This window comes from Anneissia japonica, unplaced genomic scaffold, assembly GCF_011630105.1.
Source record: "Anneissia japonica isolate Jap-2015-1 unplaced genomic scaffold, ASM1163010v1 scaffold981_len364101_cov180, whole genome shotgun sequence".
NCBI classification, from domain to species: Eukaryota; Metazoa; Echinodermata; class Crinoidea; order Comatulida; family Comatulidae; genus Anneissia; species Anneissia japonica.
The window spans coordinates 190913-211286 of NW_022756110.1; the positions used below are offsets into that span (position 1 = coordinate 190913).

The 20374-nt window shown below is 31.1% G+C and overlaps 1 protein-coding gene across 2 annotated transcripts in view; it reads left to right on the forward strand.

The window, feature by feature from the left end:
- Positions 1-247: 247 nt before the first annotated feature.
- Positions 248-20374, forward strand: part of LOC117123997 (AF4/FMR2 family member 4-like) — a 112860-nt gene continuing 92733 nt past the window's right edge. For both annotated transcript variants that reach the window (XM_033270101.1, XM_033270102.1), the window contains exons 1-3: positions 248-276; positions 10848-10956; positions 12403-13248. In XM_033270101.1, the coding sequence (XP_033125992.1) occupies positions 263-276; positions 10848-10956; positions 12403-13248 (969 nt within the window). In that variant the 5' untranslated portion in view covers positions 248-262. The remainder of the gene's footprint in view (positions 277-10847; positions 10957-12402; positions 13249-20374) is intronic.

Genomic DNA, 20374 nt, shown 5'->3' on the forward strand with positions numbered 1-20374 from the left:
GCTAGGAGAAATAAAATGCCAGCTTATGGTGTACTATGTCACTAATGTAAGATAAGCATTTAGATAAGTGGGTAGCGCGATAATATAGAAATAGCAACAAAGGTGTTTTGATACTTGCTGGTAGGTTTTATATTGAAGCTATTCATTCTGTTATTGTCAACAAGTAAGCGTGTTAATGAAGTGCTTGGGGTTCAGGCTTTGCATATTCAATTGTACTGTAAACACCGTCTTTAAGAAGATGCTGTAAAGGGGACAATTAATTATGGTTTCACTAAGGTATGCTATTCTACCTTCTGTTTATTATTTGATGAACAATAATGAGACTTTATTTATGTCTATTTTATAATCACTTTCAAATAGCTTTGACTACCTGTTGTAGGAGTTGATACTAAAGTCATTTATTTTAAGTTGCAGATAATGTTAAATTTAGTTTTGTTTAAAATTGTATCTGTTTGCCGATAATTGTTACTTTTTATTTTATATTGTGCTCTGTTAAGTGCTTTTTGTTCTTTGTCAAAATAGGTAGGCCTATTTGAGTTAGCTTGTATTGATACTTATATTTTTAATGTAATTAACAATTTTATTATTGAGTAACAACAGTTATGTTATGATTTATATTAACACTTTGCAAAATAATTTTAGTGTGTGGTGGAATAGTAAAATTTTTGATTTTCCATGATTTTTTTCACCTATTCTGAGTAAAGCAACATTTGGAACAGAAGAAATTTGCTTTACTTGCATAGCGTTATCTAAAAACAACTAAAATACAGAAAGTATTCAGTTCAGCACAAAATTTGTAATTTTAAGGGGATTTTGTCATTCATGTTTACAGCTACCATAAAGTAAAGTAGATGATATTGTTTTGTAGTGACATTTATAAGGGAATTTCCCCTATATACCAGGAAGTGATCAGTGTAGCATTAAATTTTGTCAACTCAGATCTTTAACATAGATGTCTTGCAAACCTGACATTTTATCATTATTTTAAGGCCAAATAATAATAATAATTTAAAAAAAACAAAAAAAAAATATCCTCTAGGATATTTTTATGTTTTTCTTTTTAAATTTACATGAGTTAAACACTTGGAAATTATGTAGATATTTTTAATAATCAGAAAAGGCAATGAATATCTGGGTCATAATGCCTAGCTATGTTAATGATTGTATGTTGTGACTATTTTTGTGAAGAATTAATCATGCCCGTAAATAGGGTTCTTTAAGGATTAAGTTGGTCCTTTAATATCCAGGAGTCCAGCAGTGCCTAGGTGGCATGTTGGGGTTCAGGACAAGTGCTCTTCTCGGGGTCAGGGGACGAAATAGTGAATCTAATGTTTGATTTTTTTTTTTTTTTTTTTTTTGAAGGAATGAAGGGGAGAGAGCAGTTCAGTTTTCCAGAGGTGGGCCGGGGGGTGGAGGTTTTACTTGAAAAAGGGGGTTTGTTTTAGTGGACATTTTATCAACCTTTGCTTCCCTTCACCTTGAAAAAATGTTAATGGGAACCTGGTAGGGTATGAAGTGTTCGGAGCAAAAATTGTAGTGTTGCATTTCACACATGGCTAGGAAATGAAGAAGGTTGAACAATGTGCATGATTGATTCTGTGTTCGATTACCAGGGGAAAAATGCTCAAAGCAATTCTTCCTGAAATGGATTTGTGCGCTGTATAAATCCTCTAAAATAAATAAATATTTAATAACATTAGTGGAAATCTGTCAAAAATCGGTTCCTTTTGTGAGTTCTTACAATATTTTTCTTTAACAATGTATTATCTGACATACCAAATACTGTACTGTATGGGGTTGTTTCTTTTCACTACTGCATGGCGGCTTATACATTATTATGCATGGCTTACTGGATATCAGTATGCATGACTTATTCTACATTATTAGGCATAATTAAAAATTGTTATGTATGGTATTTAATTCTACTCGATTCATTCTTTTACAAGAGAATGTTACATCGCATAGAAAATGGTGTGGCTCTTACGCTATACATTGGTTGGAAAATCGACTATTAAAGTAGAGAATAATGATGCCATGATTGAAACTTTAATTAATTGCTATAAATTGATTACTATTTATGACTATGATAGTAAATTGTGTATGTCGTATGTATATATAAATGATACCGTAGTAAATTGTGTGCCGTTAATATAAATTGTTATGAAAGATTTATATAATGTTTATAATATTAACATACATTAATTTACATGACTGACATAATTAAATAAGTATGACCTTATATACCTTATAGTATCATTTATATGACTTATACAATTATATGTAACTTTTTACACATTATTTATATAAATAATATCTCGTACATTTATCATATAAATCATTTATCATACGCCATTACTTATTAATAACATAAATAAGTTAACCTTCCTTTACTATTGTATAATTTTTATAAATTATGTATAACTTAATGAATTATTACTTTTATCAAGTAATTTTAAAGCAAATATCTTCTGTTTTCTGGTGTTGGGGAAATGGCTTCCTGTAGCATTCTCCCCTAAAGAAAATCTACTCTAATTAAAAAAGTTAAAAATAGAATTGTATTAACTATTTATTATCGTCATTAAATTAATAATTAAATAAGTATGACCTTATATACCTTATAGTATCATTTATATGACTTACTTATACAATTATATGTAACTTTTTACACATTATTTATATAAATAATATCTTGTAAATTTATCATATAAATCATTTATCATACGCCATTACTTATTAATAACATAAATAAGTTAACCTTCCTTTACTATTGTATCATTTTTATAAATTATGTATAACTTAATGAATTATTACTTTCATCTAGTAATTTTAAATCAAATATCTTCTGTGGGTGGTTTCCTGGTGGTATGGAAATAGCTTCCTGTAGCATTCTCCCCTAAAGAAAATCCACTCTAATTAAAAAAGTTAAAAATAGAATTGTATTAACTATTTATTATCGTCACATGTGTGAGTGTAGGTGGACAATGGTCTAAAGAAATCTACAAGTATCTAATATAAGGAAAATGAAACTTAAATTATGTAGCAGTAGCGTATAAAAAAAAAGTAACTGCGATGTTAGCTAGGACATAACAGATTGAGATTTGTGATAATTAGCTTGATGATAGCGTCTGCTTACGTATCTATCCTTCGTTGTCGTCAAGGTAACGCGTAGATCTTTTCTTTTCTAAAGCCCTGTCCTATCAAATTTTATGTTGCTTGCCCAAATTTGGTCACGATGACATCACATCACGGCCATATATAGGCACATCATGACTATATATGGGCATACAACAGTTTTTTTGTGAAAGAAAATTTGATAGTCTGACAGAGCTTAAGTTTATTAAGTATATTCTCACTTGTCTCATTTTGAATTTGTATGCATTTTGTGTGGAATTTTATAGACATACGATTATTACCACTCAGGGACATTTTTTGTTGTTGAATGATAGTTCATTTTAGACACCAGAGCTACTATGTTTTTTTTTTATTAGATGGATCATGTGCATGGCTGAGGGCCATTTTATTGCTATAAATATATTCCAAGTTATTTAATCTTTTAAATAGAAAGTATTTGTGTGTTTAATATGTAACATTATTATGTGATTATTATGTTATTATTATGTAACATGTTATGTTTAATATGTTACATAATATGTAACATTAAATATTATTTTTGACATGTGACAGTATGTATGGCATAATATTGACATTGACATTATTATGTGACATTATGTTAGACATGTGACATAATATGAATGACATAATATATATGGCATTATGTTTGATATTATATTTGATATCGATATTATATGTTAAATATTATTGACATAATGTTTGACATTTGTGACATTATGTTTGACCTATTTGACATTATATGTGTGACATAATATATATGACATTATATTCTATATTATATTTGACATCATATTTAACGTTATGTTCTGACAATCAACATTATGTGTTATAATTATATGTGACATTATGTTTGACATGTGACAATGACATATATATGACATTATATGTCACATTATTATGTGTGATATGTTGAGGCTATGAATGAAGATAGAATATGTTTTGTTCTCAGTTTGAGATTGGGGACTTCCCCTAGTATTTCACAGCAGGTGTGATGAGATTCTATCCTGCCCCTTCAACAACTGTAAGTACCCCCTAGGGGCATCCATTACCAAATAGGGTAATTACACTTGGTTGTAAGAGCATTGTAATCAAACTCCGAAGGTCACACGTTTGAATCCCGTAGTGGGCCTTATTTTTTCAAGCCAGATTCAAGTTGTTATAGCACTTAATATCACCATAGATTCTGTAGTGCAGTCGCAGAGTAAACTGAACATTGTAATAAATTAACACATAGAAAGAAATACATCTTTTTTAATAATTGGAATTTGGAAATGTCAATTAAAAAGAAGAGGAACATTTTCATTCTCTTTCTTTGAATCAGAATATTTTGAATTTGGATTAATTAATCGATGGGTAATTTTTCATTTCTATCTTATCCACACAATCTTTACAATGACACTCGGCAGATTTGAAAGAGGCATCGTACGAAACAATCTCAAATTAGATAAGGGATCAAAAAAATTAAAATATAATTTGCAATTAATATTACATAATTTATAATTTTTATATAAATTCTTTAAAACTATTAATTGACAAAAATATATTGAATGTTAAATTAAAAATATAAACAGAACTGTTTATTAAATATATAAGTTAATACATTAAAATATTATTATAATTTTGTATATAAACACTGTGTATAAAAAACTGTTTTAAATGACAAAATATACTAGAATGTTTTTACCATCTTCTTGTTTATACCATTTGAATTGAAAACAACAGTTATGTCCTTAGTTAATGATGTCTAAATTAGAAGATGTTTCTCGTTGTTAATCTCGGATTTAGAACTAGCGTGAATGACCATCGTTTGATAGAATCGCTGTATCGTGCTATAGTGCTGCAAGCGCAAGTAATAATTGCCACTCTGCGGGGCTCAGCCAACCAGCCAGACCCAAGGTTATAAATCTATCATTCAATTAAATCTAGTTCACGTTGTAGAGGTTTTGTGCGTTACTTGATTCATGTAATGATGTAAAAAAATTACCATATCATTTATTAGATATGGCGCAATGTAATTGTAATAAAATCAATATTGTAGTACAAAACTGAATTATGGAATGGTGGCGAGTATGAATAAACCCAGCAGTCAATAACAATAGTGTAAAAAAAAAAACCATCTTCAGTAATGACCTACATTTTTCATTGTACAGTGAATAATGCCAGTAAAAACCCTAGTTTAATCTCAAGACAAGAAATATAACTCTCTGTGGTTAAATCTGGAAAATTCCACTAATTAAACAAATAAAAAAAAAAGAATTTCTTGTTTAAAAGTACATTTTAACAGGATAGAGTAACTATCAATGCAACTAAACAATAATAACCAAACATAATAGAACAAGAAGTTAGAGCTCAATCGGAAATAGCGAAACAACATCCGGTTTTCCCAGTCCACATTCCATCAGTTTTAACGCAAACTGTGGGAATAGCTCATAATTCATAAGCCCTGTCCAGATTGTCAAAAACATGTGACATGCCTAAATATGGTCATGATGACATCACACGATGACCATATATAGGCACATCATGACTATATATGGGCATACAACATTTTTTTTTGATAGTCTGGAAAGGACTTTTTACTCAATTAATTTTTTAATTGATACCAGCTAATTTAAGGATGCATGCAAAGAATGTACTGTAGTAGCAGTATTTTATTTAGACGTCTGTTAGTAGGTCAAGTAAATATTTTCCTCTTCTAGATTTTAATACAAAACTAATAGCTGACTTAATTGTACAAGGTAATTAATTCAGATAATTGAATTGAGTTTTATGTCTACAAAAATTATTCTTTTAAAGAGAGTAGCTTATCTCAGTCGGCTACACTGGTGGTAGCTACTGTGTGTAGGCTGAATTGTGGGTCTCTATGTTTCTTGTTCAATTCCTATTACTGTTCACCTAGTGTTTCAGTGGATATCATGTTGAATTTTGTATTATAATTTTTGTTATGCTTCTTACCTGCAAATCGTCACGATTTGCCTTTTTTAATATGTGGAAATATATACATATGTGGGTGTTCATATGTTTGAAAAGGTGTGTATGGGGATGTTTGTGTGGGATGCAATATAGTTTTGTTACCCCATATTCTTAGAGAAATATCATTCCAAAAAATAAATTTACATACCTTGCTTAGTTTATTAATCATCCAATCATCAATTGTTCTAACAGGCTTGAACTATTATACTTAGGTGGAGCACACAATGTCTAGTGTATAAAGTTGAACCTAAATTGGCAAAATGTATTACCAAATGTGATTGATTATAACTTAATTACCACCAGCGGTGCTGTGGTAGTAGAGGTTTGTTGGGTTATGCACTCTTCAACTTTAATGAGAGTTAATAGTACAAATACTGAGATAGCAAAATCTGTACACTATTGGAATTTGTAAGGGTAGATTCTTGCACACATAGGGTGCGTTCGAGCCATACATGCCTATTAAATTCCGTGTATATGACTGGTAAACGAACGGCTTTACACCACAGGGGGTCCCCGCATTCGAGCACAAACTTATCTTGTCTGACCGTGTAAAAATTTACCTCGGAAATACTCGTTTGAGGTCAGCGAGGCAATAGTATATCCCATCATGCCACGCAATATTTACGTTTCTAACCACGCTTTACGCACTTGTACTGTACTCCCTGCGCAAATACTTCAGTATATTGGTGACCTGTGTCACCGTCAGCTTTCCCCTAAGTTTTTCTTCGATCTTTGCAGTTATTTCTTTGTAAATACCGCTGTTTCGGCGGGTGCCGTTCAGTTGTCTTTGTATTCTGTCTTCCCCCCCCCCCACACCACAATGAGAGAAGGTAACGTATCCATAGGTTCGGTCCACACAGACATGTTGAAATGATGAAGATGATGCTATAACATTAACAACAGGTCAGCGAATGCATTTGTTTTTGAAAAACTGGACAGGCCTATGGTTTTCGCGCGTGTTGAATTGAATTCAGTTGACCGCCAGACAGTAGAGTCATTAAAACATGATTAATGGTCGCGATAATGGCCTTTGACAGCGATACACGGTTCTATAACCCTAAATTTGGTGGTCAAAATAGGCGACCGTGTTCCAGATGTTTTTTACATCTTACCCCCGTTCGAGCCACGCACAGCATTTAACTTCCGTGTAAATACACGGACCTCGCACGGATATTTTTCTGGCTCGAACGCACCCATAGACTGCCAAGCCTTTTTTCCCATTTAACATCCCATACGCCAAGGCCAAAATTAAAAAAATCATCCCCATCAACTGTAATGAAACACGAACAAACATAATTATATTTATTTTGAGATCTGGAGTACTTCTGGGTCTTCCCTGGTCATCCAGGGTGAGAGTTCACGTTCTGCCGATCACTGCCAGCGAGTTTACGTGCAGCAGAACAGTAGTATGTGTTTACGTGTGTACATGAACTCGCATCCTTGGTGCTGTGAGTGAAACCTATTGGCATGAACTCGCATCCCTGGCAGCGAACGTGTTAAATTGTGAATTGGAATCACAACAAATTTTCATGGTTGGTAACCAATTTATGAACTTTCGTATTAAAAATGTACGTAAACCAGTAAAACTTTGATCCGTTTCTCATACATACAGTACATAACATACATGCTATGTATTTATGTAGATGAAGAAAAAAATAAATAACAAGCAAACAGTCTAAGGTTGCATGAGGCATTTTCCATTGTTAATAATTTGTTATCCTTTTAAAGTTAGCAATTAAATATTTTTATTGGATTTTTGAAATATTTTCCAGGTTCGACCACAAAGAGCATTATTAATATCTTAGTTTTATCTGTATTTTATGATGATACTTTCTCACCATTGACATACAAGCTTGAGGAAGTAAATCCCACTTGGTTTCATGGTTGAGTATCATTTTGCTATGTACAATTTTGTTTAACCTACTTAAATGAACTGAAGTGAAATATTGGTCTGGAATGGCCAATTAAAAAATATTGATCGTTCCCCTTACTATTATACAAGGGTAAATCTCACTTAAACATTTTCCCCTCCTTACGCAAAGTCGTTTTGATGAAAGGATCAACAATTTTATTATTTTACATGGCCTTGTAGGAATGAAATAGTCTGTGTATTGATGGTTTAAAAAAGTTTATTGTTGATGTTTATCCTTAGGGGGATTATTGTCTGGTTTTGAAATGATGCATAGTCGGCCTTATTGATGTCTGTTTGATTTGTTTATGATTGTTAAGACAATTTTACTTGCAATATGTTATGTATTGGATGTGTGTGATTTTTATTTAAAGCTTATTTCTTTATCCTTTTGTTTATTTAGTAGCAGGAAGCCTGCCTGGAATATTATATTCTTTTAATATTGACTAAAAGACATAGACATGAAAGATAACAACACATACTGTACTAGTAATAAAGTCTAAAGCCTATAATGTACATCCTGTGGGTGTAATTTAACAAGTTATTGAAATAGTAAAGGTAACTATAGTTTTAAAGAAGGCCTGAAAGATGAAAGCATAAAATTGACACTTATACACATACCATTGTATAATACTTTTGTAATGCACATTCATGTACTGTAACATTTTGTCTTGTTAATTGTCACAATAATGTTCTTGGCGAGTAAATGCGAATATGTAAATGCATCTTATAGTACATGGTTAGTACACTGGGAGATAATCCAATTTTATGGATATTTGTACCCTGTACTGTAGAATACCTACAAAATTTGGGTGAAATATGACATCCCACAAATTTGTCACATAAATTTTGATAGTGTGGACAAAGCTTTATAGTGATTTTGTTGAAGTATCTCTTAAGAATATCTCATAACACAGTTGTCATTATGTGACATCCACAAATTTGTCACACAAGTTTGATAGTGTTGACAAAGCTTTATAGTGATTTTGTTGAAGTATCTTTTAAGAATATCTCATAACACAGTTGTCATTATGTGACGTCCACAAATTTGTCACAAAATTTGATAGTGTGGACAAAGCCTTATAGTGAATTGTTGAAGTATCTCAAGAATTTCTCTTACCATAATTGTCATTATGTGGCATCTTCAAATTTGTCACATAAATTAATATTGTGGACAGGGCTTTGTAGTGATTTTGTTGAAGGATCTCTTAAGAAATGTCTCTTAACACAGTTGTCATTATGTGACATCCACAAATTTGTTACACAAAATTTGATATTGTGGACAAAGCTTTATAGTGATTTTGTTGAAGTATCTCTCAAGAATATCTCATAACACAGATGTCATTATGTGACATCCACAAATATGTCACACAAAGTGTGTACAATAGTGATTTTGTTGAAGTATCACAAGAATTTCTCTTACCACAGTTGTCATTATGTGGCATCTTCAAATTTGCCACATAAAATTTGATAGTGCGGACAGAGATTCGTAATGATTTTGTTGAAGGATCTCTTAAGAATATCTCATAACACAGTTGTCATTATGTGACATCCACAAATATGTCACAAATTTTGATAGTGTGGACAAAGCTTTATAGTGATTTGTTGAAGTATCTCAAGAATTTCTTTTACTACAGTTGTCATTATGTGACATCCACAAATTTGTCACATAATTTGATAGTGTGGACAGGGCTTTGTAGTGATTTTGTTGAAGTATCTCAAGAATTTCTCTTACCACAGTTGTCATTATGTGACGTCCACAAATTTGTCAAAAAATTTTATAGTGTGGACAGGGCTTTATAGTGATTTGTTGAAGTATCTCAAGAATTACTCTTACCACAGTTGTCATTATGTGGCATCTTCAAATTTGTCACATAAATTGATAGTGTGGACAGGGCTTTGTAGTGATTTTGTTGAAGGATCTCAAGAATATCTTTTACGACAGTTGTCATCATGTGGATATATTTCGTAAAGTACTTTAACTCATGTTTTCAGTTTTACTAAGTCCGTAGTCATCTAAATGCGATTCTGAAGTTTATCGATAAATGACGGCTTAACTTGGTTAATAAATTCAATTGTACATGTGACCTGTGTTTCCTGCCAGGAAACAACTGGGCAGTTATCTTCGTTCGGATATGAAAATAATATTGCCTTATAATACTAAATATTTTAAATAATTTTACAAATTATAAATGTATTCTTTTGTTTTATTTCATAAAAATCACATGGTAGTACATTTGCCATCTTTGTTTAAATATAAAAACAATATCTTGAGTTACTAGATATAAAGTAATTATTTAAAAAAATAAAAAAAAGATAGTAATTTTGCAAAAAAAAATAAGATATTAATTTTTGCAATGTGTTTTTAAAGATGTTTTACTGATTATTATGTGTGCATCATAAATGGTGGTAGCTAATGTCTTAATAATTTTGAGTGTTGGTGACAACAGACCATTACCGTATGTTTTGGATAACATAAATAAAAATAGACTATATACATAATGCTATATGCAAATGTGCACTGTTTTTGAAGATGCTTTGCTGAGGATAAAGCTATTGAAAACATTAATAATGTCTTTGCTTTACTAGGGTACTTTTAATGTGCTGATACTAATGTTCATGACAAACCATGATGTTTTATAAGATACGTAAAACACAAACATTTCTATATACATTAAATGTGTTTTATTAAAACTTTAATTTTATTCAACTTGTCTGTTTTTATTTATTCTAAAGACCTACCTTAATTTGCATAGTTCTGATTCTTTAATATGAATAAAAACAGAAAATTTTATTTGACGATGTATTCAAATAATTGCTTTTTGCTTTACAGTGCAATGGAGAGAGAAAGAGAAACAGAGCGTGAAAAAGCTCGCAAAGAACGGCTAGAAATGATGAAGCAACCGGAACGCATAACACCAACATTTACAGAACCTATCCGGGTGAGTTTAGTAGTAAAATTTACTGATTTCCAAAGTGGTTCGGAAAATAAAAAATAATATAAATATAAAAGAATAGAAAATTAAAATAATTGAAGTAGTACAAGTATAAAATAAAAAGCAAATAAAACTGAAGTCAGTAACAACCTAGAATGTAGTATCTTGTAAGTTTATCTCGCCTAATGTATGTTTATCTCGCCTAAAAAGGTAATCTCCATGGGCTCAGCAAAATGGTGATATAAGCTTGTGGGACTACAACTTTTAACTTATCATTCATATACATGTAGACATTTATTTTGAGTTGTATAAGGATTGGTTAACTTTTTTATATAATCACTACAAGCCAAAATCACCCAATAATATTTTTTTTTACTTGTAATCCTTTCAGTTATATTGGTTTCCGTTGTGGAATTCCTAAAGCCTTTAGCGAAATGAAATAAAATTCTCACAATTTGGTGATTAGCATATCCCAGATGTATTTAATCATTTCTTTTTTTCACCCTTCATTTTTGAGTTATTAAATTTGCGGTTCACTACTTGGAAGTACTAAGACCCTTGAGTAAATTTAATGAATTTAATAAATGATATTACTTGTGACAGTGGTAAAGTGTTGTACCGCGATAGAAACGTTTGCCAGTCAAATTGTTATTTAAAGCAAATTCTTTAGAATCACTTGGCAAACTATTATCTTGTGTATGCCATCTCAATTTCATGATGGATATAGTTCTTATTAAGTACTGTTGCAGACAGACGAGAGTAGCTGGTACCAATTTACCGGCCAGCTGAGACACAAAGGGACCCTTAGGGTAGAAGAAAGTACTGTAATAGCTACTGTAGTCCACGCTTTGAACGCTCTGATCGTCATGAAATAGCACTATATAAATAATGTTATGTATGTACTGTTACTTGTATCATGAACATATTTTAACGTTCATATGCATGCAGAGGTAGATTCAGGAGTGGTCTCTAAGTTGGTGTAAATAAAGGAGAAAGAAGGGGAATTACATTCAATGTGTGATTTCCAGCCATCTAGAGCTGTCATTGCCATAAGATGTTGTACCTCATCCCCAACCATCATGGGTCTGGGATGGTCAGGCCCTCAATTTATATAAAGCTCGATTTGTCCAGGCTATCAAAATTTCTTTGACAACAAAAGAAAAACTGTTGTATGCCCATATATGGTCATGATGTGATGTCATTATGCCCATATTTAGGCATGTCACATGTTTTTGTCAAATAAAATGGTTGGCTTTAGTCATCTGTGAGCTCCCTCTATTTTCAACTACATTGGTATCACTGATGGAGATGTTAGAGTTTAGCAATACATTTTTCTTTTAAAAACTTTTAAATCATCTTTAAATTTTGTCAATTCTTGTGTTCTATATCATGTTCAAATAGTTTCATCGGGTTCTGTAGTGTAACATCACTTATGTTTTTTTTTGTTACTAGGTTGCGGATCCAACTGATGATATGGAAATTCGTCTCCAAAATGTTCTGGGACCATACAAGACTTTCCGACCAATTATAGATTCATCCATCCCCTCAAGCAACATTATTGGTGTGCCGAACCAATTAGCGACACCGACAACAATTAAATTGACCCATCCCCTTCGCACAAGCAGTCCAAAAACTCCAAACTCTTTAACAGAGAGTAAGTCTAAGTCATCTTCGCCATATAATAAAGACAGCTCCAGAAAGGATAGTAAAATAAAAAAGAATGGTGTATTAAGTAGCAGTCAGGGAAAGTCTTCTAGTAGTAGTAATAGTCACCAAAAGCATCCTGGGAAGACTAAAAACGTTGTCAGCCCGGCCGTCCAATCAAGTTCATCCCAGCATCGCTCTTCATCATCGTCCTCCCACACCAAAACACAGGACACAAAAACCACACCAGTGAAATCAGAACGTACCCAAAATCTAAAATCGCCTGCCAGCAAAGAAAAAAGCAAGCCTGCCGGCCATACTCATTCTCAGAAGTCGTCAACTCAACGTGCGTTGAACACGGTGAAGATCGAGCCAAATTCAAACAGTGCAAAGACAACGCCCAAAGTTATGCAAAAAACGGAACACACGGAACAGAAATCAAAATCAAAGTCAAAGGATTCCTCGTCAAGTTCTAGGTTTTCACATTCGGAAACAAGGCATGAAGTGGACGTAAAAAACATGGCTAATTTCAGCACGCTAAGCGATTCAAAATCGAGCATATTTGACGTGGATGAGGAGGATTCGGCTTTAGGGTCATTATCTCAACATAGCCAGCCAAGTGCACTCAAAATCGAGATACCTCCATTGTCCAAGGTAGGATTTCTTAATGCTTATTTCATGCAGTTTTTTCACCAAAATAATTTTTTTAACAGCCTACCTTTATAGGAATTAATTAGGGTTAAATCTACTTTACTTTAAAACTGGTTTCCATAACATTGCTGCCTCTGACGTAATGTGGAACTCTGCCAAAACAGCCTGTGATAGTATGTAGCATTTTTATGGAATACAGCCTTTAGAAAATAACATAAAACCTCAAATTGAAGCTCTTGGCCTCTTTTTTTAAATTGGCTTCTTTTCAAGATGGGCTTCTTTTCAAAATGAACGCTGTAAATTTTGTGAATTAAAACAATAAATAAGGCCACTGTAACATCAATTTATATCATGAAGTGTATTTAAATGGCAGTAAATCACCTAAACTACTGTATAAACCAAGCTTGTTTTTAATTTATTTTGTTTTCTGAAATTCATGTACAGTGTTTGTACTGTACTATCTCAAAAAGAAGCCTAACGCTATCTTGAAAAGAAGCCCATGGGCTTCTTTTTGAGATAGGCTTCTTCTCGAGGCTACTTTTGCAAACTAAAGAGGGAGGGCTTCAATTCAAGATGGGCTTCATCTCTACTTTAAGCCCACTGGTCTTCAATTCGAGGTTTTACAGTATATCTATAATAGTGGAAATTCGTACTTCTGTTTTACATGCTTATTATTAAAAGTTAGACTAAAAATAATATGAATAGTTTTGAAATGTAAATGAAAACTTAAAAATAAAAGCGTTGAAATCTTTTCAGCCAAAATGAGATGATATGAACTCAAGAGTATAATCTTATTAGCCAAAATGAGATCATATGAACACAAGAATATATTCTTTCTTATGCATACATGTGGAAAAGGCCAAATTTAACATTTGATGTTAATTTAACCTTTGATCTGAATTCTTATTGACCATTTGCCATGAAATCTGTTCGGTAATGAGGTTTACATACACGTGGGAGGTTCAACTATAACATTCTATTGAACATACCAATATATCATTATTATCATCATCGTCATCTTAGTCATAATGATAGTAAATGATAATAAAATCTTTCTTTGACAAAGAAAGCTCATTCACCAAGATGGTGTTCTTCCATGAGGCTGTACATACCCTATATCATGAAAACTTAACTATAAAAAAGGTACTAAACAAGAACTATGGTACTTACAAAAATACAGACTAAAAGGAAAATGGAAAACCAATGATACTAAAATAATTGTCATCCATCTTCATATCGGTCATCATTATTTCATCTTCCATTATCATTAATGTAATCATCAATACACTGTCATCATTATCATCATCATCATCATCATCATCATCTATCATGTTATCTTTTATCATCACCATCAATGTCCTCAACTTCAATATCATCATCGTCACCGGTGACTCCATCAACTTGTATATTACTGTAGCACCATTGTTGATTAGTGACGGTGTTTGTCCCATGAGCATTCGTACCGATTTCTGCCATTACTTTTTTTGGCCAATGTAGCTCTTTGCAAAGATAATATTTGTCCCTTGTGTGCAAGGGTAACTGTATTTCCCATACAATTAAAATATTATTAAGTCCTTTAGTGTGATAAGGAATTTCTCGAATAGTAACACGAACTTAACGGTAGAATCCGTTCCATATGTGTTCTCCCTAGTGTCCCACCCAAGGTTGCTACGAGTCAATTACACAACAAACGCGTTAATTGTTGGCTTCTTAATGGCACTGTTTATGAACCCGCTCTTCTAATCCAATCTTGCTTGGAAAGATCTTGGCAGTTAGCCCTTTCCGCTATAAAGCAAGAGTTACTTGTCAGAAAGAAATATTGGCTCCACTTTAGAAGGATACCATAATTATGCAATCACTCAGGACATGTATTGAAAGTGATCATCGCCTGAAGCTCCAGTCCACACTATCAAATTTCATGTGACAAATAAATGTCATCACATAAATTTGTCACTTTATTAAAGTTTGATAGTGTAGAAAGAACTTTAAGCTAAAAATGAAATAAAGTCTACATAAGGTCAGCACTCAGTATTTTCTCTTTGTAAATTTTTCTTTGATGAGATATTTTTATTGGCACCAGTGTGTATATAAAATAGCATACACTATAATATTTTATCTGTCAGATGTCTGATCAGACTTTTCATAAAGTAGTATGCAACATGCTTAATTGAGACAAATGTGAACAAACAATGTGTTTATCCATATCTCTGTGATGGTAGGCAATACTCTACAGCATTGTTAAATCTGACAAATAAATATCTGATAAGTGTAGTCCAGCTTAAGAAGGCTAATGATGATGAGATACTAAAAATTTTAGTAACATGAAAGAAATTGATTTCTAATATAATTATTGTTTTGATTTAAATTGACTGCAGTCTCTCGTTTGAAATTTCCCTTATATCGGGAATATATTTGAATAATGAAAAATGTATTATTATGATTTATTGTTATGACATAACTCAATTTTTCTTCATTTTCATTGTCATAAAAAAGTATTACTTGAATAGCTAGCAAACTTATGTTTTTGCTCCACAACTTTGAACCCCATTAATTGTGATGTAAATCACCAGCTCCTCTGTTAGGTAGAAACCATTGTTTAAATCCTATGCATACTCGCAATTAAAGTAGAATTTGATTATAACTCCATCTGTTGACAATAACATAATGACTGAACAATATTTTTAATAATTTGATTTCATACCTTATTAAGACCAATATATTAAAATGCGTAAATTTACGAGACAATCATTGCAATAGGGGCTATTAAACTTTACACTACTATTTTTAAAATTACCTAGTGTTATATTTTGTCTGACATAGAAATATTATACCTGACTTCTATTTTTATCTATTACAGTACAAATTAAATTTTATAAAAACAGGCATTGTAATAATATATTGTCTGTTAATTTTATGTTTGTCATTAAAAAAAATATTTTACGCCTCTGAACTTTCAAATCCTACATAATTCTTTACTATGTATGTCTTGTAATGTATTCTTGCATTTAACGTTTAAATAATTAATCCAATTATAATTACAATTTAGTTTTATTTTGTCATAAGAATTTATTTTATTCCCTTCCCCCTCATAATTCTTCAGTACTGTATGTTTGTATTGCAGTAGTAATTTATTCTTGCATTAACATTTAACTGAACAAGTAATCCAATTATAGAACCTTCAGCAACACAGGTGTTATGGGAAGGAAGCTTGGTTGCTATGAGAGGAAAACGTGGTTGCTATGGGAAGCATGGATGCCGGAAGCTAAATGAAACGTCCGGTGACATTTATATCCAATTAAGGATCAGGAGTGTTTTTTAACATTAAACATTTCCTAAATTCGTAAATCCTGACTACATGTGGTTCAGGAGGAATAAATTAACTAATTATTTTTCAGGGGGGGTCTATGCTCACAGAATGAAAACTCATGATAAAAATGGTTGTGATGATGGAAATATGATTTGATTATAACAATAATGATTTTTAGAATGGTATAGGTAACAATTCAAGATGAAAATGCTTGGGTTATACTATACTATAGCTGCCATAAATTCCAATCCTAATTCTATTCATGTACACAATACTAATGTTAAAAGATGCTGTTAAATGCAATTTAGGCCTATTTAAATGTTGTCAGTTTATCATGTATAGATTTTGTATTGTGTTTATATTTTTACATACTAATCTAGTATATAGTCTTTTATTTATCAACTGTAACTGTGTACTTTATGCTTTGTGAAATTGCCAGTGGAAACAATTTTCTGATTTTTCGGACAATAAAATAATCTTGTATCTAAAGAAGAAAAGGATACATTTCCTAATAAAAAATAAAAAGCTAATTTATGAAAATCCCATATTACATTATAATTCATGATAGTACAGTAGTTTCACCTATACTGTTCTATAATATATAATAATCTACTCTATAGTCTCAGGTAATCTATTGTTCTATAATATATAATGATCTACTCTATAGTTTGTAATTATACAAACATAACCACACAAAGTTAGAATAAATGGGATAGAATTTGAAAAATGTGCTGAGGAAATAACTATAGAAAAGAACACCCATCCATGACAAATAATCTGCAGTGAAATATACTGTAGTAAATAATTAGCGTTACAGCTCATCCACCTCTTGATGACTTCAAATTAAGCACTTCCGTTTTTTGTCCGCGTACCACGCACAATACGTTATTACAGAAACTCATTTATGATAATATCTATTCCACTTGATAATACAATGACATTATGCTTGGTCAGGAGTAAAATACTTCATATTTTAATTACTTTTATTCACTATATAAAAAAAAACATGAGGAAATTCCTAAATATGGTCATGATGACATCACATCATGACCAAACATGGTCATGATGACATCACATCATGACCAAACATAGGCATATCATGTTATATATGGGTATACAAGTTCAGTAAAATTATGATACTCAAATTTTATTTAACAAAAACATGTGACATGCCTATATATGGACATGGTGACTTCACATCATGACCATATATAGGCATAACATGACAATATATGGGCATACAACAGTTTTGTATGAAAGAAAATTTAATAGTGTAGACAGAGTTTAAGGCTATTCCATGTAAATATTAATAATTAAATAATATATGAATTATACAACACTTTACTGAGAAATACAATGATGCACATCCACTTTACAAAAGTTAATATTTAATATATATTATCCCCTCTTGTTAATTCCCTAAATCATTTATTTTCTAAAATCATATTTTTATCAGTACTGTAACTGGTGTGTAACAATAGAGTGTTTAAAGCTATGGTTTCATTTGGGCAAACAAAATATGCAAATTATAGTTTGTATATTCATCATAAATGTAATAATAATTCACATTATGTTATTTTATGAACTCGCAAAATGCACTTATGTAACACTTACAGTAAGACGTTCATTGGTTATTTATTTATACGTGAATGTATTGTGTATATGTTTATTTTCTTGTCTATTTGTGTGTTTCATCTGTAATTGCCTATCTTTTGTGTACTCTCCATTGTCTGTCTTTGCGCAAGTACTAGCTAGATGAGACGGCAAATCAGAAAGGAAAAATACGGTAAAATCATGTAAGCGCTAAGTAACGAGAAATACAAGCCTGCTGCAAGATGGAAGGCTTGCTCCAATTTAGTGGTCGTGAGATTCATTGCGTAGCTCAGGAAATAACAGATTGATTTAAGTAGTGAGAATCCGCCATGCGTAAGAGCTAACGCACAATGTTCACACTGTCTATTGCAATCTAAATAAACCCTTAAATTAATTTGCGGTCTTGGTTACCTATTTCTATCATCTCGCGCTCATTGAAGTTGCACAATATCTTTGAAACGTTCTATTTGTACCATTGTTTATATAAATACTTAAATATTTAAGCAAACTGTGTAAATTCATTTTATTTTCTGAAACGTACAGTACTTAAGATTTTTCAGTCATCAATTAATTATACCATAATTTTTTCACATGAGTACATACATTCATTCATTTATCCATGTATTCATTCATTCACTCTATCCATACATTTATTTATCTAACTACATTCATTATCTATTCGTTTGTTCATCTATACATATTCAGATATTCATTTGTCTATTTGTCTATACATTATTATCTATTAATGCGTCATTCATTTACTTATTCATTCATTTGTTTATTTATTCATTCATTCATTTGTTCATTCATTTATTCCTTTATAAATTCAATTTCATAAAAAAGGGTGGAATCATCTGATCATAAAGGGTGTAAACGCTATGTCTACAAACGACAATAAAGCGAGCAGATGATAATGAAATTTCATGTTTGTCTATTCATTCATATTCATTCATTTTCTATTAATTCATCTTTCATTTACTCACCAATTCATTCATTCATTTATGCATTCATTCATTCATTCATTCAGATGTCTATCCAATCCTTCATTCATTAATTCATACATTTTTAATTTTTCAGTTCATTCAATTGTTTATCAGATCATTTATATGTCAATATATTAAATATTTCATATTTAATATATTGACATATATATTAAATATGAAATATTTAATATATTGACATATATATATTAAATATTTCATACATTCTTTCCACTTAATCGTTTATTATTAACCATATCAATTTTAATTAATCTATTATTATCTATTTAATTGCATTTTAATTCATTCATTTATAACTACTTTATTTATAAATATCATCAAAATAGTATATGCCATAATCAGTTATCATTAACCTTTGTAAATTTCCAGCAGCAATTTTAAGTAGAGAAAATTAGCAACAATATCAGAACAATGTTTAAATTTCATCTTTGACCTATTCTTAGATCAAGAAGTGATTCAAAGCGTAACAACATAAAAACCTAGGGTACTATTAATGGATATTATGTCATTATTATTATTATTCATATTATTATTAAAGATATATAGAATCAAAAGTTTTATTTAAGCATGGAATTACACATCGAAAATAATCAAATGAGTTGTCGTCTTCCAATGAGGTAGCACAGATCAAAACATTTAATTTTCCGTTGATTTATAGACTTTTGGATCCTTAAAATTGATTACTAGTCCATTTAAAGACTTGTGCAGAGAATTTTACAAAAGAAGTACAATTTATAGTTCTGTTTTAAAAGGCAAGGAAATTCTACATATTAAATTGAAATCTAAAGTATTTCAATCAATATTGAATTGTATTTTATTATCTCCGTATAAGCCATGTATCTTTAAACAAAGTAGCAATATAATATTAATTTTATAATGATATGAATGACTTTGGTATTGATGATAAGAGGATTGTAATGATAAGGTATAATAATGGTATTGATAATAGTAATATTAATTTATAATGCACCATTGATTAAAAATATAGTAATTATCAGTAGCATAAAGTTGGCTGACGACCGATCCAAGTTTTTCTGGACTTTTCTAACCATCTGTATTGGATTTTCAACCTGCGCTATATAAGACTTTTATTTTATCAGGCCCATGGGTGTTGAATTTTCCCCCTGGATTAGACATGGCTATCATCATGGATGCACCAATTAAAAGAAGATAATGGTATAGCATATACAGGTGTGTTTATTTTGAAATTAAAAAACAAACGGTTCTC